The sequence below is a fragment of the Bombus vancouverensis genome, chromosome 14 (genome assembly GCF_051014615.1).
Source record: "Bombus vancouverensis nearcticus chromosome 14, iyBomVanc1_principal, whole genome shotgun sequence".
NCBI classification, from domain to species: domain Eukaryota; kingdom Metazoa; phylum Arthropoda; class Insecta; order Hymenoptera; family Apidae; genus Bombus; species Bombus vancouverensis.
In genome coordinates this window covers 11,699,691-11,723,745 of record NC_134924.1, presented here as the reverse complement: position 1 = coordinate 11,723,745, position 24,055 = coordinate 11,699,691, and the positions used below count along the sequence as shown (strand labels likewise).

At 40.4% G+C, this 24,055-nt stretch overlaps 1 protein-coding gene across 1 annotated transcript in view; it reads left to right on the top strand.

Annotated features, from left to right (window-relative positions):
• The window catches only part of LOC117156304 (neural cell adhesion molecule 1), a 54,774-nt gene extending 31,849 nt beyond the window's left edge, over positions 1 to 22,925 (top strand). The window contains exons 2-9 of the mRNA XM_033333204.2: positions 9,385 to 9,729; positions 11,230 to 11,541; positions 12,859 to 13,010; positions 13,105 to 13,249; positions 14,014 to 14,307; positions 14,875 to 15,264; positions 16,629 to 16,946; positions 21,084 to 22,925. Of these exons, the coding sequence (XP_033189095.1) occupies positions 9,385 to 9,729; positions 11,230 to 11,541; positions 12,859 to 13,010; positions 13,105 to 13,249; positions 14,014 to 14,307; positions 14,875 to 15,264; positions 16,629 to 16,946; positions 21,084 to 21,625 (2,498 nt within the window). The 3' untranslated portion in view covers positions 21,626 to 22,925. The remainder of the gene's footprint in view (positions 1 to 9,384; positions 9,730 to 11,229; positions 11,542 to 12,858; positions 13,011 to 13,104; positions 13,250 to 14,013; positions 14,308 to 14,874; positions 15,265 to 16,628; positions 16,947 to 21,083) is intronic.
• The last annotated feature ends 1,130 nt before the right edge of the window (positions 22,926 to 24,055 follow it).

Sequence of the window (24,055 nt, the reverse complement as noted above, 5' to 3'; positions counted from 1 at the left end):
TCAAAGGCGCAACGTACGATGGAAGGGAGAATACGAGGTACTAAAAATGCTTAAACGGCGTATTTTCAGCAGTATTCCAGTTACATGTACGTCGAGAAAGTTAAGTTACGTCGCTACTTCACTGTAAATCGCTTCATACGTCGTCAAACTGTTCTGCATTGTGACGATATCGCTATCTCTACGCACGTACATGCGCATACACATGCCAGTTATGCGTAAATACGTTGAAAAATTGGAAGGAATAAATCGCGATCAATTTATCTACCTCGATCGCGCATCGCGAGAGCGAACACGATCGGTTGCACCCCTTCGCCGAACGTGACCCCTTTCGTTCGATTCTACGCTATGTCATCCAAATTTGCCAACTGTCCGTAGTCCGGTACATCGTTTCTAAGCATAAAGAAATTCTTTTGGAGAACAATCAGGAAATTCTGACGAACGATCGAATTTTATTCCAATTGTTCCAAGCATAGTCGAGCCTCGTAACTTGATTCAAGATACAATTGAAACATTTGTATAAACTGGCCCGTTAACGGTATCACGAGCGAAGCAGATCGATAAAAATTTTGCAGTACAAACTACGAGCAGCACAATGGTTCGTCGTATTTTCCTCCCATCAACGTTTTACGTTTGTTTTTTCGAGGACTATACTTTCCGTGGACCGAGAAGCGCAGAGGTCAAAAGTGGAAGAAAGTAAAATTGGCGAGACGGTAAGAGGGTAATACGAAATTGTGTATGGCGATACTCTATAAAGGCGAGCGGTAAGTCTTTGGATCGAAAGTTGGAAACGGTGTATGCAGGCCGCGTATAATGGCGGCGTGTAACGCGAGAGAGAACTGGCGCGCTTGATGCGGCGTAAAATCCAATTGCAACGGGTGAAGCTCTACGCCAGCATCGGGAAAAATGTGTCATACGTCGAAATGGTCCGGTCTATTTTCCTCCCCCACTCCTTGTTTCCCGCTTTTTACAATCCTCCTTTGTAACCTAAAAGCCTTAAAGTTTATTCGTTCGTTTTTCGTCACGGAAGGATCTCGGCTGTCGCGGTTATTCGCTCGCGCACTTCACCGCACCGGTTTCTACTTTCGAGCGTCGACCGCTTTTACGCTTTCACGATGGAAATCATCCTGAAATTTCTCCGCGATTCGAAATGCCCACTCCTCTGTCTTATCGTTGTTTGACTTTTCTTTTGGATCAACGATCGGCTGAAATGTTTTTTGATGGATGGCGCGCAAGCTGTACGAGACAAATTGCTGACAAATTGCTCGAGTTTCGCGAATGGATGATAAATATACCTATGTAAATTTGTATAGCGCGTGTTTTCCTACATCGTGGGTATGTTTTGGAAGAGGTGTAAGTTGGAAGGAACTTGCACTATCTTTTACATCAGGGCACAGCTCGCTGAGTTTGATTACCTCGAAATATGTCAAGATCCTCGTTCTGAGCAAGTTTTCCCTGAATACGTGTGTGCGTCGCTTGAGCGTAGTTTCCGCAATATTCACAAAGAAATTGCCGATTCCGATGAAGGTTGTGGACGATATAGTTTTTGAAAAAGTATTTAATCCGTATTTTTTACATCTATGTCGGATTAAATTCTTTCATTTTTATTTTACTTCCAGTGATACGAGTATTTAACTGAAACGCAGTTCCACTCTCAATGATCCACACTCGTAAGACGTTAGTAAAAATGCAGCCGTTCTTTCAACTAGAATTTTCGTTCGTATTTCCAAACGCAATCCATTTATATAACGTAGATTACGTAGAAAATAGCGAGCGTATTCCTTCGCAGGAAAATTTAACCGGTAAAGTTCTTCAAACATTTTGCTTTTCTTATGTGAAACTCCTGTCTGTGATAAAGGGCAACATAAGCTGTACAAGTATCTCTCAGAACGAAAGTACCTACTACCTTAAATGAGACTGCTTTGCTCCATTCTACGAGATTGATACAAAGGTCTGATTCCGTAAACGTCTCATAGTTGGATCACTTAGATTATAACATTCTCGTCGGTTTTATTAAATTTTGCTGTTTACGTTTATCAAGTATAGTTTCGTCAATTATATTTCATTTTAGAATATTCCCGACTATCTCTTTAAAACTGTCTTAACGGTTTATCAAAACGGGTGGTTTACTCTGTGAAACGACCTAGCGGCTAATTTTTCCGTTTGCACCAAACCCATTGTTTTTTCTGCTTATGCAAATAAAATTCTCAATTATATCAACGTTTTCGCGTGAAAGAAAAATCGTGCAACATACGCGCTTTTTAATAGGCTTTGATCCACGTTTGTTCTTTTCTTGCGTTAACGCGTGACAACCTCGTGTAACCTGCATCATCGTCGACCAGAACGCGTGTTTGCCGAGTCGACGTTGTTTTCCTGGGTGTCGTTGGGGACTATTGGGAAAGGATTGTTACCGTGTTTGCAGGAATGGCGCTGTTTACACAAGCGTTTCTCCTCGGAACGAGCATCGCGTCGCGTCATCGCGCGTTTAAATGGGCGCACGATAACAGTCGCAAGAACGCGTGCGTCTCTTGCAGTTGACGAGAATTCCGTTGGAAACGCGGACGTGTTTACGGGATTCTCACGAATTTGCGATAGCCTGGCAACTGCTCGTTATCGGACCGGTGCGGCAAGTTGTTGTTGTTCTTGGGACGTGATTCGATACTGTGTGCTTCTCGTGACGTGTTTTTATGCGAATGGCTTCGCATACTGTGTGATAGGATATTCAGGAAATTCTGCGGCTAACTATTATACGTAAAATGTGAACGTGGTGTCGGCCGTTTGAAAAGGAATTGTTTTAAATGTAATATTTCAATGTTGTAGAAAATTTGATACGCTGTCATTTATACAGGGTGGTTGGTAACTGGTGGTACAAGCGGAAAGGGAAATTTTTATTCTTTATTTTCGACTTCTCTTTTCGCGTAGAATCACCCCCTTTCCGCTTGTACCACCAGTTACCAACCACCCTATATATGCATAAAGGGAGTATGTATGCATAGAGATTGTTCACATTATTCATGATGTAATCGTTTGATAATGTTCATACTGAGCTCATCTCCTTAATAGATAAGATATTCGTTTACTTATTAATGATCGTGAAATGAAATTAAAAAATTATTCGATAGTGGCTTACAGGTATTTTGTACATCGTTTTCTTCGTATCTTCCTTACGTAATGAACATCGTGAAATGTACTTTTATTAACAAACATACAAATTACAAAATGCTATTTGATGCATTTTTATGTTGTATTTTATGTCCCAGGACACAGATTTTTCAATGTTCGCTAGTATGAAAAATTCCAATCGAAATATTGATTCGTTAATTTTCATCTTGAAGTGAAATAGCCGCGATTAAATTGCGAATTTAATAATTCATAAAAAAACATCTGCCTTCGTGCTCTCTCAGAATGTTGCCTTTTAAATGTCTTATTATTTTGTCTACCATAAACGTATCATGTATTCAAAGATTCCATCTCGTATCTTCGTAGAATTATATTCAAAAGACGAAAACTAGGCGGGAACGTTGCAGTCTGATTTCATCTGTCCAAAATGAATTCTCACAGAAAAAATTTCTCGTTCGTATAAATTTAAATGCGTTCTACGTACGTGCAAGCTTTAGCTAGAATCGGAATTTTTTAATCTGACAGCATTCATATACATATGATATTATTTAAAAATTATACGTAGATTTTTTTATTATAATTGCGATAAAATTATACATACAATATTATTTCGAATAAACAATTTCTTTCCCAACTAGATACAGCGACAAGCAATTATATGACGTAAGAGCACATCTATTATTTTTCTTCCTGACGCAATTGGCTTAAAAGTTAAGTGCGCGCGTATGTACTATATTCGTATATTTGATACACTTTCATGATCGATCTTCTCAGAAGCAAATCTTCGATTTATTTTCCTCTTCGAAACCTCTCGGAATACTTTGCTCGGTGATACGCGTTGGCGCTGTCTCGCAATAGCGCGATCACGCTATCGCGTCGTCAGACACCACGGAAAGAGAAATCATCGTTCTCTGTTAATGTCGCGTCACATTTCGTTTCTTAATAAGCATTATCGTCGATAACCGAGTATGTAACTCCGTCCGAAGTTTTCGCGGAATCCGATCAGGCCGATTTGCATTCCCATCGAATAAGATCGCAGATCCGTCGAAGCACCTGCGCAGCGTGGTGTTTCGCGACAGATTACGTCTGTTGAAATCCGCGCGTATGGACTTGTACATAGAAGGAAGCGGCTAATACGATGCATTACCGACCCGCGACACGAGGTCGCGTTTGCTTTGAATAATTATCCGAGAATCGGTGGTGTAGTCAGATACGTGATGCGCTCTGAGAGCGGATCTATCCAACTGCTTCGAGTAAACGTTGATATCCGCCCAAATACGCGTGTCGAATCCGTAAACGTTCGGTCCGACCGTTGTTTGCGCGTAGGCACCTCTCGCACCGATAACTCAGTGCCGCATTTATCCGGTTTGCTCGAACGATGGAAGTTCCTTGCACCGGTTACGCTTTTGTATAGCGTATCGTTGGTAGAAGGCCTATAGGAAGGACAGAGAGATATGGCAAAATTAGAAAAACGTTGACGTCGTGGTGCAACGATATGGAAGATACGCACGAGTTCGTACACTTTCAGAGATGCTTCTAGACTGTTTACGAGACACTTAAGAGTAAGGGCGAGACAAAGCTGATGCGTCGAAGAAGACACGAGAAAGATAATACCAGGAAAGGTAGTTGACGAGCAACTTTGTTTATTCGTTTCCGAGCAACTGTAACCTAACGACCAAATTGTAGTCGGTTTAAGAAAACTGATGAAATGTATTACAATTGCAATTATAGTTTTTTAAATAACGCACGATGTACTGTAAGACTGCCGTTAATATCGTTACGCAATCTCTGCGAATTTGAGCACTCGACGCTTATTACATCGGCTTACCATAAATTACGAGAAACAGATGGAAACATGATCAGCGAATCGCTGGGCAACTCCGACTCGATCAGTCCTCCTAGGACTTTGAACATCCCGATCACTGTGATAGCCGGGGGATTAAGACGATGTTGCGGGTCAATGGAGAGATCAGTTCCCGTACTCGCGGATTGCTCGTATAGCGCGTCGTGAGTTTACGACATGGAAGACTGAGACTATAGGTCCGAGTAGTTCGTGTGACCTGAGAGAATGCTGACTTCCTGTTTGCATCAAGTGATTTCATTATCGTCACACGATCACGTAATAACATAGCTCAAAGTATTGTTTCGCGTCGGTGAATATCATCGATCGATCAGGAAGCTTTTGCAATGAAACTTTTTGAAACGAAGAGCGCGGAATGTAAAGGTCTAAATCTACTCTGCTTGAATTCCTTGGATTATGTGTGTTATATATACACATCTATTTATATGATTTGTTGTATACGTACGTTGCTTTTAAACGTTACACTTAGCGTTAATTAAAGTACTTGCTAATTGTTTCCAAGCATCTGTGGCTTGGATTATCGATTTGTTTGTATTGGGCGAACGTATTACGAATTATTTAGCATTTGACGATGTTCCGTATTTGTGGAGACAATATTACGTCGGTAGCGTTGCTAACAGGTGTTTGTTTTGTTCGGACGAGGATTAGATTGGATCTAATAATTGGATATCTTGTGTTCTATGTTGCCTGCGGATGATATTGTAGTTTGCTGTGTTTGTTAAATAGTGATTCGACGGATAAATGTAACAAGCTATAATTCATAAATGTATGAGATAGCTCGCGATAAATAAACGCCTCTAGTAATTTAGCAGCGACGCGGTAACGTGCCGTTTCAAAGACTAATGTTCACGAGCTTGTTAGAATAATCGCTAAATATTTGGATATTCCGAGATAATACTATATGTACGTTTGAAAAATATTTAAAACGAGTATAATTAGCGAATAATGAAGGCAAATAAAATATTAGGCAAGTTACCGGGACAACGAGTAGGTGGGCGTGTAACACCTCGATCGAAAAATTAGTTCTCGAAAGTTGCAACGGTGATATATGGTGCAAAATGCAGCAAACTCACAGTTTTCCAGATATATATGTATTAAAAAATATATATTAATACGTACATACGTATATACATGCATGTACGTATAGATTATATATGCGTATACGACTTCTCTTTGAAATGCGTTAAATACTGGAAGCTAAATTCTTGCTTGCGCTAAAGCAGTCTCGTTGTTAGATATTTAGTGCCTATGGCTGTGAAATACGTCGTGTAATATGTGCTCGATGAAGCGTGACACTGAATTTTCTGTTAGAACGAACTTTTGAATAATTCTCTTTGGATACTGAACGAAAGAGTGAGCGATGCACTGAAAAAAGTAATACGAGCGAGTTGCGCATTTAAGATTCATAAGATGCAAATTATGGAAAATACATATACATAAATAAAGTACAGATGTCTCGACTATTTCCGACTATTTTCATGCTTATTCGAGACGCACAGATACCACGAGAAAATGATGTATTAGAATTAAGATTGCAAAATAATATGGAGATAGAATTGTGATCCATTATATAAAAACAGTTCGATGAATATAAATGTCTATTTTACAGAATCATATTTTATATTCTGAATGTATATTTTTGCTAAATAGTTATTATTGGTTTAAAAACTTTTGTTTCGATGCTTAACGATAAAATCGTACCATTTCGCGATAGAATTTTTAAACAGATATAGAATCGGCTACATTTAAACATTAATTCAGTAAAATTATGGTTCTCCAATAATTTTCATATTCGTTTGATGCTTAATTAATACGTATAATGGATATATTTAAATTACGAGTTGAAATGCGTTTTGTGCTGTAATGGAAATACGCCGTGTCCTCTTAATCAATAGCTTAGTTGCATGAATGTTCCATCAACATTTGGAACTCATTTTACTTTTATGCTTACATTATGGTAATAATTCCGTAATCAAATTTCAGGTTTCTCTACGCTTTTAAAACGCTTTCTCTAATCAATTAATACGTTAAACGTAAAATACATCTGATCTCTTTCGTACGTTTTTCTTTTCGAGTTTCCTGTATTTATTAACGAAGCCTCGTTCGTTGAATTCTGTTTTCTCGTGAATTTCTATTAACAGCCATAACTCGAAGAAGACGAAGCTTGCTTTATTTAAGAAGCTACCGATGCTACTAATGTAACTATTATTTTATTAAAACAAAACCAAACACGACATAATTTGGAGCATATTTGCTTGTTTAATCACATTAACATATTTTCCTTCGTCTACTATACATACATGCAAATGTGATTGAGGTATATCTATAATTACAAGTCATTTCCTGTTTCTCAATTGTTCCACGAGCCGAGAACTCGTGTCACGTTTCTAGAACGTCGTGACAAAGAATTTAAACAATCCGTTTCTGCCAGGTCACACGGACGAGCCCAGCTATTCACCGCGTTCGCACTTAAAAGGGTTAAATGCTAACAACACTATCGACGGAATCGGAAATGTTCACGGAATATTAGTTTATTAGTTGAAACAAGTAATTAAAGTACGGAAATATTCTTACGAATTTTTTGATGAATCTTAAGCTTAGTTTCTAACGTTTCAAGAGTTCGAAGCGATCGAACGCTCTCAGTTCCTTTATATCGCGAGGCTACAACAAAGCCAACAAACTGTGCCATTCTCACGAAAAGAGTTCGCTCGCACCTACGGTACTCGACATCTTCCATTTCCTTGGCTGTTTCTTGCTCGTCGAACGTTTCGTTCGATTCCGCGAGTCAGGAGCAACGAGGACGAAAAAACGGTGGACATTCATGCAGTAAATCGATAGGGTCGCGCGTGATTAATCTCCGGGGCCAGCAAGGGAGGCCAATTTCCCGAGTAGACGTTGTATGTAAGGACGACGAGGGAAAGGATAACGAGGTTGGTGCGCGGACGGTCAAGAGGCGGGTGGTGGCCAGGTGGCGGGACGATTGATGAGGTGGCTATGAAAGCCAATAAAATCGCGACGCCGCGGCGGCTCCCAGGACCAGGGACATAAATCGGTAAGTAGACCGATTAATTGGCCCCGTCTCGGCTTGTACACCCACTTACGGCCGCCGCTGATCGTACGTGTGCTTGTACGAACTTTTGTTGCCCCGACCTGCGCCTCGGTCCCGAGCTCCGGCCAATTTGCAGTAACTCGGCTCTCGGTCAGTGACTGACTAAAACTGGAAATTCGCGGTTGCGGTAAGAAAATATACGGGATTCAGGATTCTCGTTGTAGTAGCCTGAATCTGCAGATACGGCGCCGTTTACTACCTACAAGTTGAATTAGGAAGAAAATGTATGTAGCCGCGTTACACAACCATATGCTGCGAGAAGATAGATTCGAACTGCAGGTATTTCTTTGAAGATGAAGCAGAACGTTTAGGGTAACTGGTGTGTTCCGTGCTTGGTATATGGACGAATATATGTATATAAAGTAGGAAACTGACAAAACCTTTTTCATTTCGATATTTTCAAAATAAAGATTCGCAGACGCGAAGAAAGATCCAATTATCATCCGTGTTACATGTCACGAGAAATCGGGATCGCTTGCCTTCCTCTTATACTCTCGTCTCAACGTGACAAGCGGTAAATGGCAAAAACTAAATCATCTTTTATGCCAAGTGAGAACAACACGAAGAAAGAAACCTCTTGAAATCCCTCGGTTCCCAGCTTAGAACACCTGAACCACAGAACGAAAGAATTAAAGAACATCGAACAAAGAGGGTGGTTCAAATCCGACGCAGTACCGTGGCAAGAATACGAGCGAGTCAGGTAGAACCGTAACAGCGTGAAACGCGTGCCCATAACTTGGAAACGTCAAGACGTTGGTCCTAGTAAGAAACCCATTAGATATTCGGAATTAGATATTCAGAGGCGCTAAAAATCTTCGTTACGCTCGTTTTTTACGCGCAATAATATTTGTTAGGATCACGTCCTAATGTTCCTCAATATCACCAGTAATCGTACAATATGACGGTACTGGGATTATGAAGGAGTGACACGTGTTAGATGGATGATTATGGGTTCCTCTTAAATGAAGTACGACACTTTTTTATTGCGATATATATTTCGGAATGCCGTGATTACGATGGCTGTTCTTTGTTTTACTATATTTGAAAGTTATGAATTGATAGCTAATAAGGTTTGACCTAGTAGGTGAGTCAGACTAACGAGGATAGGTAACGCAAGCATGCGAGGATAGGTGACGGCGTATAAGCAGCGGAAAGTTAGAAATGTAGCGTGATGCGAGAATGCGATTAAATACGGCACTTAATTAAGGTTATTTGATTTCTTGATGGAAATAAAATGTGCCTCGGAGTATAATATCGGTGAACGTGAAGCTTGAATAATATATGTGGTAATTTTCAGTACCGATGCTGAATGTGTCGGCGGTGGCTGGCTTCAAAGCTCAAATACCTTGCGACATCGATCCAACGAGTAGAAGCGAGGTGGTGAGCATGGTTTTTTGGTACAAAGACGAAAGGGACGGCGAGCCGATATACAGTCTAGATGCTCGCGGCAAATCGATAGCTCAGGCGAAGCTTTGGTCAGATTCATACGTATTCGACGAAAGGGCGACCATGAGGACGAACGTGGATCCCGCGAAATTGGAGATCGATCCCTTGGAGGCAACCGACGCGGGCGTGTACAGGTGCAGGGTGGATTACAAAAATAGCCCGACGAGAAATCAGAAGGTTAACCTCACGGTGATAGGTGAGTGTGTTCTATCTCTCTTTTTACAGTGTGTTTCATCTCTCTCTCTCTCTCTCTCTCTCTCTGTTACTCTTTCCACTTGATGATCAATCGCGATTAATTGCTTTCATTCCGAAACTCGATGCTATCTCGACGTTGTCGCTTTTAATTTCGAACTTTTTAGTTTTGCAGCTCGCCTTTTGCTCGTTTTCGGTTATTTCATGAGATTTGGTTTTAACGCCTGGAATTGAAAATTCCGCGGATTAAAAGAGAAATATCAGAGAATTTTATTAGCCGAACAGATCCGACTTTCTTCGTTGCGACAGCGACGATTGCCGATAGCTAGTCACCGCGACGTGAAAATGTTTGTTCAATCGCAAGTACAGATGCTAGAAAGACGATTAATCGAAATTTTGTTAGCGTGTTTCATAGATGAGAATGTGTCGTTAAGCTTTCGTGTATACGTAATCGGTTTTCGCTTTATATCTATTCAGAATTGTACATTAGAACGAGATACCGATTAAAGCGGAGTTATTTTAACGAAATGAAGTTTTCATCAGAGAAACGCCATCTTCGCATCTGTTGCTTTGTAACCGTGCGATCCGAGTCACCATCGTTACGAGATAAAGGGAAAGCTTATTTTTATATAACATTTTCTATAACAAGTTGTACAGTCGTAAACATCCAGGATAGTACGTACGACGTATCGTCTTTATTCGATTGCAACATATAAACATAATCGCGTTGTTGAAACTCATTATGTTACGAATATCTTGTTACTCTTAGACACCGACGCGATGGTAACGCGATTTTCATTTAATTAATTGAACACGGTACGAGAGCTCGACAAATATTACATATTATGGCAATTTCGTGGCGTCGCTGTTATGCGGATAAAGAATCGTTCGTTTGTATATTCTTTTTTAAGTAACATGCGTCTTCGTTTTACGGAGTGTCATCTCCAGCAGTTTTATCATGCGCGTATGCAGCGTGTACTTATGCAAAAGCCATTTTCCCGTAATTTAGCGCTGTTTCGTGGCGGCAGGATCATTTATGGCGTTTAATTACATTCATCTCGTTAATACCAGATACGGTAGATTTCACAGTTTCTGTTTCTAGAATAAGAGATGGCATCTAACGACAAAATGTAATAAACAAAGCAACGGAACGTTCACTGTGAGATTAAGATACCTAGGAATTTTCCTCTCTTCTCTTTAATTGCTCTGAGGTTAATATAACGTTGATCTATTTAAATCTGCTTAATAAAACAGTTACTTTGTAACGCAGACACTTGTACGATATCATAGATCAGATCAAACTTTGTACAAATCGTAGATGTTCGTACAATTGTTTAGCAAAATTCTCCGTATAGCGCGAGTCGCGCGATCGAAGCAATTAAAAAACCATTGAAAATAAATTTCTCCGTAAGCAAATAACGTGTGCCGGGGAAATCGATCGAAAGATTTAAAGAAGAAAGATACTCGCGGTATTATGACTTACGTAAATTCGTCCTTACGACAGTGCCACCGAACAAGCCTGTGATTTACACCGGGCCGGGTAAAAATTTGGCCAAGGTATTGCAGCCCTTTAACGAGGGTAGCGAGTTGTCGTTGTCGTGCGAGGTAATCGGAGGTTCACCGCCACCCAAGGTCACGTGGCATTTCGAAGAGGAAACGGACGACACGTACACGTTAGAACACGGGGACACTACGATAAATCATCTCGACATCACGAACGTCACCAGGAAGTTCCTCAGAGCTAGGCTAATTTGTCGGGCAAGCAACACGCATCTCGTTGCTCCTCTAACTTCCGAGATTATTTTGGATATTAATTGTAAGTAAGAAACTATTTCAACTTGTTAACTGTCTTACCGAATGTTTAGCTTCCGTAAAGAGCTACGTCCTAATTTGTCAAAGTTTCCAGCTTATTAATAAACCGCGGTGTTTCTGTAAACTTTGCGATGATCCAGATACTGCATGTCGAAATACGGGATTAGTCGATGAGCACTCTTGCTCATCGGAGTTGTGCGTCGCTTTGACTTGTTACACAGGGTGCCCTATACGATCGAGACAAGCTACGTACATTTCAAATAGCGATATACGTGTACGCGTTATATTAAAAATGTCGAAATTTTATTAGCACCGTAACGAGAGCCGACTATCGTGATTACGTCGATTAAATTTGGAACAAACGCGAGAACATGTTCCAGCAATCGCGGCACAATCGGCGATGAGGTGATTATACGTTGAAAAACGATAAAACGGAACAGAGAAAACAAAGAAAAATAGAGAGAATACAGTTTTTTCGCGTGATATTTCGTTTTCGAGAAAATGCAGTTTGAAAATTTATCCAGTAGACTTGGACCTGGCTAATTCCGGACTAGATAGGAGCAAGTAATGCAATATGCATTATTGTATACCGCGTTATAAGAAGAATTCGAATAGTACGCGTCGATGTGATACGACAACGAGTGCACTCAAATTTATAACGAAGATAACGAATTGGTTATTTTATGGGGAGGAAAATATGACTCGAAGAAAATGAGATTCCATCGTGGGATTAAAGTTTGGAGAAGAAAGTTGAAATGAATTCTATGTAGCGTGAGATTAAGGACGATAGGAATGGAAGATAAAAGCGTAATGAATAAACATTACTTTTTATTTCTAATAATATATGCATATATATATCGATTGCTGTAAGGATCAGGACAACCGACGTGTGTGAAGAAAATCTGACATTCAACGGAGATTGAACGCCTCTCGATCTCTTCTTTTTCTTGTAATATTCTTAATATAATACACGTTATAAGATAAAGAAACGACAAATAGAAAGATGTTCGTCAATTGTATTTCCATACTGTCGCTTTTTAATCTCATCGAACATAAAATTTATTTTAGCATTCCACCGAAAACAGAGACGATAACGTAATTATCCGCAAATGCTATCCACGATGATTTGAAATGTTGCTCCTTTTTGGCGATAAAATTTTCAAGAGAAAATCTCGATACCGTAAATTATATTGCATTCGTAACTGCTTTAAAATAACATAGGTATCGCTCGACGAACGACGTTCCAAATTTCATTGCAATTTACTAAAAAGCATATTTTTCCATCGAAATATCCCTCTATGTAAATCGTGTTGGATTCCAGTGAAACCGTTAGTAGTGAATATTACGAACAAAGAAACGCACTTGTCGGCGTTAAAAACGTACGAAGTTGAATGCGCCAGTTCGGGTTCCAGGCCAGAGGCTGTGATCACTTGGTGGAAGGGAAACCATCAGGTCAAACACATGGCCAGAAATGTGAGTAGAACATTTTTGAACTTATACCAGCCGCGGTTCGTTTCTACCTTTGTAAGACAGGTACACGTGAGCTTAGATTCTGAGTTCTTCGTAGTTTGCAGATAGTCCGAACATCACGAGAAGCGTGTTGAGTTATGTACCCACCATGGAGGATGATGGAAAATATCTGATCTGCCGGGCGGAGAATCCGGTTGTACCTAACAGCGCCCTGGAAGATAAGTGGCGACTGCTGGTTCACTGTGAGTAAAGCGAATTTTCTTTAAACTGTGACACGATGACGGCGTTACGAGGGATAACGCGAACGAACATTTTTAAAACTAGTATTTCTTTTTTAGTAAATATTTAGGTATGTTTTGCGTTGCTAAATTTAAGTATCACCCTTCTATGTATATTACGCTCTTTTGTTTCAACTTTCAACTATGTTTCAACACTGCCTAAAATGGTATTACTTTCTTGGTAAATTTATTTTCAATATGCCACTAATTTACAGTATTTTTGTTTCATAAGCCGTTTCTTTATTTCCACGAGTATGTACTCGCTTCTGACCATCGAATTTAGTTATTAGAACAGCGAGTAGGGAAACGTGTAATACCTTGACCGAAAGCTCGCGATTCAAGGATTACAATGGCGCTGATCCGAAGTGGCAAACTCAGCATATTGTTATAAGAAATAAAAAATTCACAAAACAAAATACAAAAATATCATTCGAGGCTGGTTTTTCAAGTTATAAACGATAGCGTTTTACGTTGAAACTATAATGGTATCGATGGATCAGTCGACGAGCCTTTCTATCTCACTTACGATTTACGTTTCCAACTCTGATATAAATTGAAATCTTATCCCATGTCATTTGTTCCAATTGGTGTATTTTACAACAAGAAATATGAAATACGAGAGAGATAGGAAGAAAGATTTATCGATACTAGTAGGTGTGTCTAGTATACTAGTAGGAATTGTCCCTAATGGTACTCTTACATTGATTTATCGCGCATAAAATTCCCAGATGCACCAATAGTGACGATCAAGCTGGGCTTGAGCTTGAAGGCAAACGACATAAACGAGGGCGATGACGTCTACTTCGAATGCGACGTTCAGGCGAATCCCAAAGCGTACAAGCTGGCATGGTACAAAGACGGCAAGGAGCTGCATCAGAACTCGACTGCTAGAATTTTTCTTCCCAGCGGACAATCTTTGGTTTTGCGAAGCGTGACTAGAAATTCCGCCGGCGAATATTCTTGCATGGCAGTCAATGTCGAGGGGAAATCTACCAGCAGACCGGTAACCTTGGACATAATGTGTGAGTAAATTTTTACATTTTTTCTTCTAATCGATTAATACCTCTAAATACGCGAAAATCAGGTATTCAGTGAAAAATCGGTAAAAAAGATGAGTAAAATGCTCGAATGAATTGGATATACGTATCGCATTTATTTTATAATCGAGCAATAATATAACGAAATGAAAACAATTTTATCATAAAATATAAGTACAGTAAGTAGAAAAAAGAAATGGTATTTTTTGAATTTTATTTCATGCATTGTTATATTTCCATAATTAAACGATATTTCAATTGTTATACTTTTTTTATTTACTGTGTCTTGCCAGGAGAGTGTTTTCTGCCATTGAGCTATCCAGATCATTGTAATTAAAGCACCGTAACTATAGAACAATTTCCAAATTTCTATTTCGAATAATAATCGAGCGGTAAATGAAATAAAAATTTTCCTACAAGATTTTTAATTTCTCACCTATTTCTATGTTCGCCACGGTAGATGGACTTTAAGATCGTGAGCTCGTAATTCGGTTAGGGTTTCGGATTCGCGTTGACACGATACATTGGAGGTGTGTCCGATCTGATTCTCAGACGCGCCTGTCTGCAAAGACGGCTCATCTACCCAAGTTGTCGGCGCCTTGAAGCACGAGACGATCTCGCTGGTATGTGGCGTGCAGTCGAAACCGCCGCCCATCACTTTCCACTGGACCTTCAACAATTCCGGCGAGCTGATGAACGTGCCGGCCAACAGATTCACGCAAGTGAAGCCGCTCAGCCTCATCACTAGCCACTGGCATGGATCCAGGTTGAACTATACTCCAGCAAACGACATGGACTATGGCACGGTTGCCTGCTGGGCGAAAAACCGGATAGGGGTGCAAAAGACACCCTGTCTTTTTCAGATCATCGTCGCCGGGAAACCTTATCCCCTTCAGAATTGCACGGCCCTCCAGTCGACCGGTCCGTACGCGTATCGAATGGGTAAGCGACACTGGAACCCCTCGTTTCCACCTAAACGCCGCTAACTATGCTATTACGTACGCCCGTCATATAGGAGGATACTAGCTCGCTCTCGATAGCTTCGTACGCTATGTTCAACAGCTTGTTTTCCGGCGTTCCCTCGACAAGAGACAAGATGTTCGGTCGTGCGTGAAAACGATCGTAAAATTAGGCAACCCCTTCGGGGATCGATTGCCGTGCGTTTCGAAGGGCTGCTCGGTTTTTCGTTACAGGAAAGCGACACTGCAGATGGGGAAGTTTTACGCTGTTTGGTCTTGCTTTACCGAGGAGACGCGTTAAACGTTGTTAGGCTACTTTTCCTCGTTTTACGTCCAGTCCTGTCAGGCCGTTATTTCGCAACCAAGTACTTTTCTCTTCGATGTAGATTATAGCTCTTAAGCGGTTGAAGCAGTTTATTATTAAGGTTTCTATTGCGCTTGTTGTTACAGTCGTATCGTAACTGAGATTCAGATTTTAGGTAGACTACCTGGTTAAATGCTGCGTTATTTTATGCTATTTAGGTCAGCAGATTGTTTAACGAATAATTTTTGTCGTAATTCTTGTCGTAATTCTTCTAAATAGCTTTTACACATTTTTACAGCGCTCTAGAGCTTTATCTTGCGTGAATACGAAATTTTGCCCGATTTATCGTTTCCTTAGTACCTTCAGCTAATTATCACGCATTATGTAAGATCAGGAAGTAGCCTCATAGCTATGAAAAGAGGTGTACACACATGTGTATAGTTATAACGCAGATATATCAGGCGAAATGAAACTGTGAGTCACAGCGTTTTTGCATGCAATCTTTTTTTTTTTACAAAAGGACTTGTTTCATCCACGCCCTTCGTTAAAAGATAACGTCAGCATGATAAATAATAATAATTACGTAATAATACTGTTGTACAAGTACAGAGTCAAAAACCGCATAAACAAACACACGAAAAATAGCAATTTTTCTATCTTGATTATGGAAATCTTCTAATCATTCGTATCTTCATTCGTTCCAAAGATGTTAAATAGTTTTCTAATCTAAATATACAATTAAATAAATACTTGAATATTTAAGTAAATGTAAATAATTAAATACAGCGAAGTACAAATAGACTATTACAAATTTAGATTTTACGCAGTATAATAATTTCCAAAGCGAGCAAGCCACTCGGTTTAGACGACAAATTATTTATATCTTTAAAAATATTAATTTTTCGACCCATATTCGTTAAGAGTTCTCTCTTTTATGTGGCAAGTACTGTCTACCCTCGATTTTCTGAATTCTCTTTTTCTCTCACGTATAACAGCGCGGACATCCTTCTCGAAACCATTCACCACATTTTTCCATGAAATAGGTCACGAGGATTTCAAAGCCACCGAATCGAGGGATGCGGATTGGTTGATCGTCAGATGCTCGGAGGGATTTGACGGCGGTTTGCCCATAACTAATTACGAGCTGGAGGTGTATAGCGAGGAGAACGTTTATCACTTCAATACCTTTTACCTAAACCACACAGAGAGATCCAGCTCGTCCGGTCCGGTTTTTGAGGTTCCTGGTTTAGAGACCGGACGTAAATATAGGCTTCATCTTTACGCTGTCAACGCAAAGGGTCGAAGCGACCCTGTAGTCCTTGAACCAGTCACGCTCAAAGCAGTCGCTATGTACACCACCGGTAAGTTCTACGAATGTTTTCCTTTCTTATTGACGTCAAAAGTGTGCAGGATGTAGAAGTATTCGGACCCTTGCTAGTTACACGTTTACTGGAAAATGTATCTAGCAAATTTGGTACTTTATTTGGTATTTTACATTATGAAACACATATGATACAAAAGGTAGGTTCGTAATAGAATAAATAGAAAATATACAACACACTATTATATTATCTACAACATTAGAATCATTTCCAACTCCGTTTCCAGCATGTAAGTACATTAATCTCCTAATTGACGAATATCATACAGCTCGATGTATTCGCTGAATACGAGCAAAATGAAAAATTCGTGAACACACACTCTCTTCCTTGATTCGACGATATTATAAATGACGATATTACGAAACAAAATTAACGCGTATCTCGAAATGCAAACAGACACGATCGATAATGTCGTGTTACCCGCGGCAATATCCAGTTACTCGAGCAATTATACGCAACTTGGTAAATCGAACGAATTCATTTCCATCTTAGCTCGTGAAAACCACTGGAAAACCGAAGGGCGAACGTCACGATCGTATTCAGCCTGGGGTACAGAAACGGTGAACACGAACGAGGTCCTTTGGCAAGAGGGTACGCGTTCCTGACATTTGTCACGTCTCTCAATTAGCCGGAATTGTATCACGAGCTGAACGGGCCGTAGCATCGCATTGCGAGCTTGGTCCGTGCGTTTCACGAGCGCAATTATACGCGTATCCACGATCATTTCAAGCTCTCTTTGGCCGGAGTCGCCTTTCCCTTTCCGTGCGACACGTTTCTTCGTATCCTCCTTTCCCGCGGAGGTTGAATTAAAATCCCATAAAGAGCGAGTCCCTTTCCTCGCTGCTGTCTCATTCGAGGCGCATTTATCGCCTTTAATTTCCATCCTCATGGTTTATTCATCTCGGTCCGTGGACGATCTCGGCCTGTGTGCGCAAACGTTCCCCGCTCTTCTCGGATAGGTATTCGTTCCTGTACATGCACGTATAATGGTGTGTACGTGGACAGGCACGTTCGCAACACGAGCTCATCTCGGATCTCGGCCTGTATACGTTCTACTGATAATGCGAAGCTGGTCTGCACCGCCTCGAACCTCCAACCCTGTCGTCAACCTTTGCGAACCTCTTCGGATCCGTTTCAACCAGTTTCGCCGAGTCCATGTCATTTCCTCCTAATGCGTCCCGTTAAGAACCGCAGGTTAGTGCTTTTATAAATGCGAATGCTCGCTCTGAACGAAATGAATTCGTTCTGTATCGCTCTGGTTCGTTTGAACGGCGTTTATTCGGCGAGGCACAGCGATACTTTCGTTTGTTCGTTACATTTTTTCATTGACGGTGTCATTATGGATACCTTGGTCAATCCGCAGTGAGAATACACTGTCGGTTGTTTGGTGTATCGTTGATTAATTACCTGTTCACGAACAGAACGCAGGATTCATTTTCCATTCAATTAAAAAAATGTTCATCTGTATTATTATGTTCTGATCCTATTTCTCTTATCCGAATTCACGTTGTTCGAACGTTCTATCGTTTAGACACACTATATGTATATGTACGTACGTATGTGTAGAATCTGGTTTACGTTTAACAGTAGAAGCATTTGCATAGCATTCTAATATCCCAGACGAAAACGCGTTATGCTAACCACAGTAACTGGGTGTGAAATAGTGAAGGTGTTTGAGGATAATAGAAATATTGTAATACGACATGTGGTCTTCGGGATATTAGAAAGCGGAGAAGTGCTGTTAAAAACAATTTACATTACGCTAGGAGGTAATTTTTGTGAAATGATCTTTTAATACCTGTCATGTTGAGATTGTACGTGATACTTTATGCGCTTTGAACAATGAAACTGAAAAAGTTTACGTGTCTCAACCTCTTGCATCGTTTCAAGATCTACGAAAAGGGCCGAGATAGTACAAGACACTAAGGAGGCTTAGATCTATTCGATATAATCCACCAAAAGAATAATTCTATGATATTGTTACAGAATGATATACGTGCAAACAAACTTGGATAATATTTCTTGATATTTTCATAATTATTATTTACATAATCGAAGATTCTACCCAAGTACGTATATACATATTTTGTTTGCAATTATTTTATTCAGATTTCATCATGTGCAGTTTCGTAGTTCCATTGCGTTAATGTTCGTTATTCCGCGTAATATGAAATGTAAGTAATACGACGAGTATCAGGATTAAAATTTGTCAACGTGATTAATAATGACTTTTTTGTAAACGTGAATGAATAAGCGGCATTATCTCATTTTACACGTATTGTATTTCATCGTAACATCTATACCCGCTTTTAGATTTTCGCGTTTCATTACAGCGTTAACGAGATTTCAAGATTTACGTAACACCCACGATATACTCTCGTGAAAATGTGTATGCGATTGATTAACAAATTCAGTAAGTATAAGGATAATATACGCACAAAATGGTACGAGATAAAACGAAAACACACGAAACGAACTCTTTCCGTTCAATCCGATACTTCAAAATTATTCCTTCTGGAACAGTTCCATCTGAGCTAAGTATTTACGTAACGACGATCTCTCCTAGTGCCATTCCCTTTCTTCGCTAATTTCGTTGAAAGTTAAGCCGCTGCATTAGGATGTATTTGCTCTGATTGCAAATTGCCTGTAAACGTTAGCCGTACACAAATCAAATTATCTTGGTATATGTTTGTTTCGGAATAAATATGTACACATCTGTACAGGTGCATACGGAGGAACGTGCACATTCGAAACGTTCGTTGGCTAACGAACCGAAGCGTTTTCGGAATGTCAAAAAGCTCGGCCATCGTCGTCAGTGGGCCCGCTTTCCTATTTCCTTCTCGATCTTTGCTACCGGAAGTTGTTCGCGTTTCTCTCGTGATCCAATAGCCATCCAAGTTTGCCGGAAATGTCTTAAGGCGCTTTTCCAAGAAAGACCGTGTCTTTGATTCGAATGCTCGTTTCAACGAAAATAATCCTGCATTCGTTCTCTTATCCCGAAAGGAATTCCGAGAAAGCCATTCTTTTCATTTTGATAATTGGCGAGGCTGCGTTTTGTATCGAAATATCTTGCCATTAAATGTAAATGATGATTTTACAAATTAAATTTTCGAGCTTGTAGATAACTGGTCGAACACAATATTAGATTAATATTTATGAAATGTCGTATTTCTGTATGAAATTTTGTCCCGTCCGCAATTATCAACCGCGTTAAACGAGAGTTTGCTGTGAATTATGTTTATTCGTATTCGTATGATTTAGATACGTGCAATTCGTTATTCTTGTTGCGCAGACAATTGAGAGCTCGTAAGAAAAACAGTCCTAATCGAATTTTTCAACTTTTTACATAACGATCTTTGGACCATTCGCATCTCATGTTACAGGATCTTACAGGATCTTACCGAACGATAGAATCGACCGCAACTGCAATTTTGTTATTCTTTATTTCTTATGAAAAAATATATTACGCTATATTTTAAGCTGTACATCTATATTCATACTCGTTATAAAAAAAGAGATCGTACAAATATCGAAAAAGATAATTTAAGAAACGACTACCATCTAGCTGAATGCTTAGACGATGAATTTTAACAATTTTAACTCTATTCATCGTTGCGTTCAAGTTACCGTCATTAAGAAGAAGCCAAGCAAGTATATACTTGCAGATAAAAAGAGGCAAACTTTCGACTTGAATTTCGATCGACAAACTCTTGGGAAGAGCAGCTGATTAAATCGTCGAGGTTCTATCATAAAATCCATAGGGGCTGGTCGAACGAGTCTTAAATTACATTTCTAATTGCGCGAGCGTAGCGTTCAGACGAAACGTGGAAACTGGCTGCCATTCAATAACGAAATTCAATTACCGAGTGATCGATCTGTAAATTTAAAATCCACGACGATACGCCGTGCTCGATCCGCCGAAAGAAGAGCGTTGGTTGGGAAAACCCGGCCGATTGTACGCGATGCGCGTTACCAGTCGTCGGTGCTTTTAACAGCCTCGTTAGCAGCACTGATAACGAGCGTATCGTCCGATTCGCTTTCGACCAAGCCTCGTACGTTCGATCGTCTACCTAACGTCTTGCCTTTTACGTGAGTCACGTTTCCTTCTGTCCGCAGATCGCGGAACTTCCGACGGCAGCATGGACTACAGTCTTCTGGTGGCGTGTTTCGCCGGTGGAATAACAGCCGTGTGCATCCTGATCGTCGGCATAACTCTGACACTGTATCGCCGTAACCATCCGATGCAATCGATGAAAACTCACACCGAAGTGGTGCGTTACGGCAACAAAGACGACAGAGTGGTTATAGCGCCGTTGAATAAGGAGACCAGCGACGAGATCAAAGGAGAAACGATCAACGATATGGCCGATGACGATCCTGACGTGATTCCAAGCAAGATGGATAAGAGGCCCGACATCTTCGAACCGAATTACGAGACTTGCAAGTCGGACAGAACGAAAGATTTCGGTCATTTGGAGGAGCTGGATTATCCGACGCCCTCGTCGGTCTTGCATACAAAGGACTCGTGGATCTATCCTAACGGCTACGTGAAAAAGGTGGAGAAGAGCTTGAGCCCGTTGCGACCCAGCACGCTTCCTGTCCATCGTAGTCACGATATTTACACGAGAAGTTCGCGTGTCCAAGAGAGCTGTATATAGGCGGTCCTAGTGCTTCGTCGACGATCGTGGCGTCACGACTGATGCTGACCAAATTGACGAGCCGCGACTCGTTTTCCGATACTCACCGACGAATTTTGCTCCAGCGTATGAGTTTTAACGTCCGATGCTCGCTTCGCAGGTTTTTGTTTTCATCCCATCGTTTGATCGTACAAGTAGCTTCCGAAATGAATGAGATACACGTTTGGAGAAGGTAGACAGTGGATGTGTTGGAATAAATTTTGGCAATTAATTTAACTCTGCGTAATACCATACGATTTGGATGTTATTAACACACGCGTATGGTACGTACCAGTTATAATAGGTCGTAACGTATGAAATGCCGGTCCGAATGCTTCGGATTCTTCAGTTAGATCGTACCAAGGAGTATATTGTCTGAAGCGTGATAAACGCGGACTTATGTTCTCTTTCGTTGCGCGTATCCTCTGTCGAGGATCGTGTTTAAGGTTCTTCAAGATCCTCTTTGTAACGGTACAACGAGTACGCGCAAAATTGACACCACTTTTCTTCGTTTCAGGTGAGTTTAATTACTTTGATTACAAATGTGTGTTTCAACGTTGAAACTCGAATTGGAAGCGACAGTTACTCTGCAAAAACCTAACGTAGTTGCTGATTTTCCAACGAAAATGCAGGTAACCGATCGCAACGTTTCTCTTCGTAAAAGCAAATAAAACTCCAATTATAGATGGGTGTAGAACGGAATCGTTCAAAGAACGACATTCTCGAGACTCGATGGAAACTTCTGGATAGGTTTTATTCGCGTGAAAGAAGGAAAGAACGGACGCGGCTCACAGTCTACTATCCTATCGCGAAACTACGATTGACTCATGCCAAAAACGTTAAGCATGGTAAACGACGTTTGTAAATAGACAATAAGTACCGTTAAGATTCCCTCCTGAACTGTCAAGGTCGTACTCTTATTTTTCACATAGATCTTAATTAATCGTAAATATAAATGTAAAAAGGAGAGAATAACAGGCGATCATGCAGTGTCTCGTTCGTCACGACGTTTGTACATAGACAATAATTTTTCTTCCTTGAATGTTGGTCTCCCAGTCGAAAGCTTCCCGTACTCCCGATATCCATCGTCGCGTCGCGTCGCGTTGCGTCGGTACCGTGCTTTCGTGTTGAACGTTGTTTCGTATGAATATTTGGTGTATCGTGTGAGAATGAACGCGTTTCACCGGCAAACGCGTTTACGCTTGGTCAATCAATTGGTCGAACCTTTTAACGAGCATGTAAACGTTTGTATATATGAATAATAAACTTCGTTGTTTAATAACTTGGAAGAAGAATTTGGTTTCTCAAGAATATACCCTGTGACGTTGAAGCAACGATAGAACGTAAGTAAGTAATAGGTTCTCGTTGATTCGGTTGGTAGGGTAAACTGCGTTAGAAATCTGCAATATTACTAATTGTACGTGGCTTCTAACAAAATTGGATTTATTTCGCTACGCTGCTTTACCGAGTAGCTTTTCTCATAGAAAATGTCACTCGATATTTTTTGTGACGTTCACATTAACTAACAATTAAATATCGTCACTAATATCGATAACGACACAATTAATTACTCGAAAACTAAGAGAAACTTGATCGATGGTTCTAATATAATTGTCTATAACTAACTTTGTACGTAACCTGAAAATATCAAATACGAAAGTCGGCCGATTTATAACTCGTAACGTTTGCGAAAATCTATCTTTATCGATGACGTGCAATTTTTTAAATTTCACAAACGCGAATATACGGTTTCTCGGCCTCATGGCCGACGTTAGTCGATACACGGCACAGATAAAAACTAACTACAACCGGATTCGTAATTGGTTACTCTTCGCTTTACCGTACAATCGATTTCTAGTACTTTTTGATCTATCTGTTGCAAAAAAAGCGACATATTTGAAGCGTTGCGTCGTTTCCTAACTCTGGACACGACGCGGAGGACATCGAATTGCGCTCTCCGCGGAATCACAACGAATACGGCTTTACATAAATTCCAACTGCAATTCCAGTTTGACAGCAGACTGTTTCTCTTCCATTAACTCTTCGACGTTTGGAATATTGTTGACTGATTCTGGACGCATAGGCAGCGATTTGCTGGACCGGCTGATATTTCAGTAAGCCGCTTATCCCTTGCCGCGGATCTAGAGATCTCCTCCAGCGGCTCGTTTAACGTATACCATCGCGTACACACGATTCATGCAGCACAGATTTCAGTGCACACGCGGCTTGACATTGCAACGGAGATCTAGACGACGATGGCCAACGATAAATCACATCGTTAGGACAAGGCTGTTCCTAGCGAATCTCGTTTCACGCTACCTGGAAATAAACTACCGGTAATGTATTCCTTCCGCAGACACACGTCAGTTGACCGTGCCGTACGACTTATCGTTAGCGGCATTATGGTGGAAA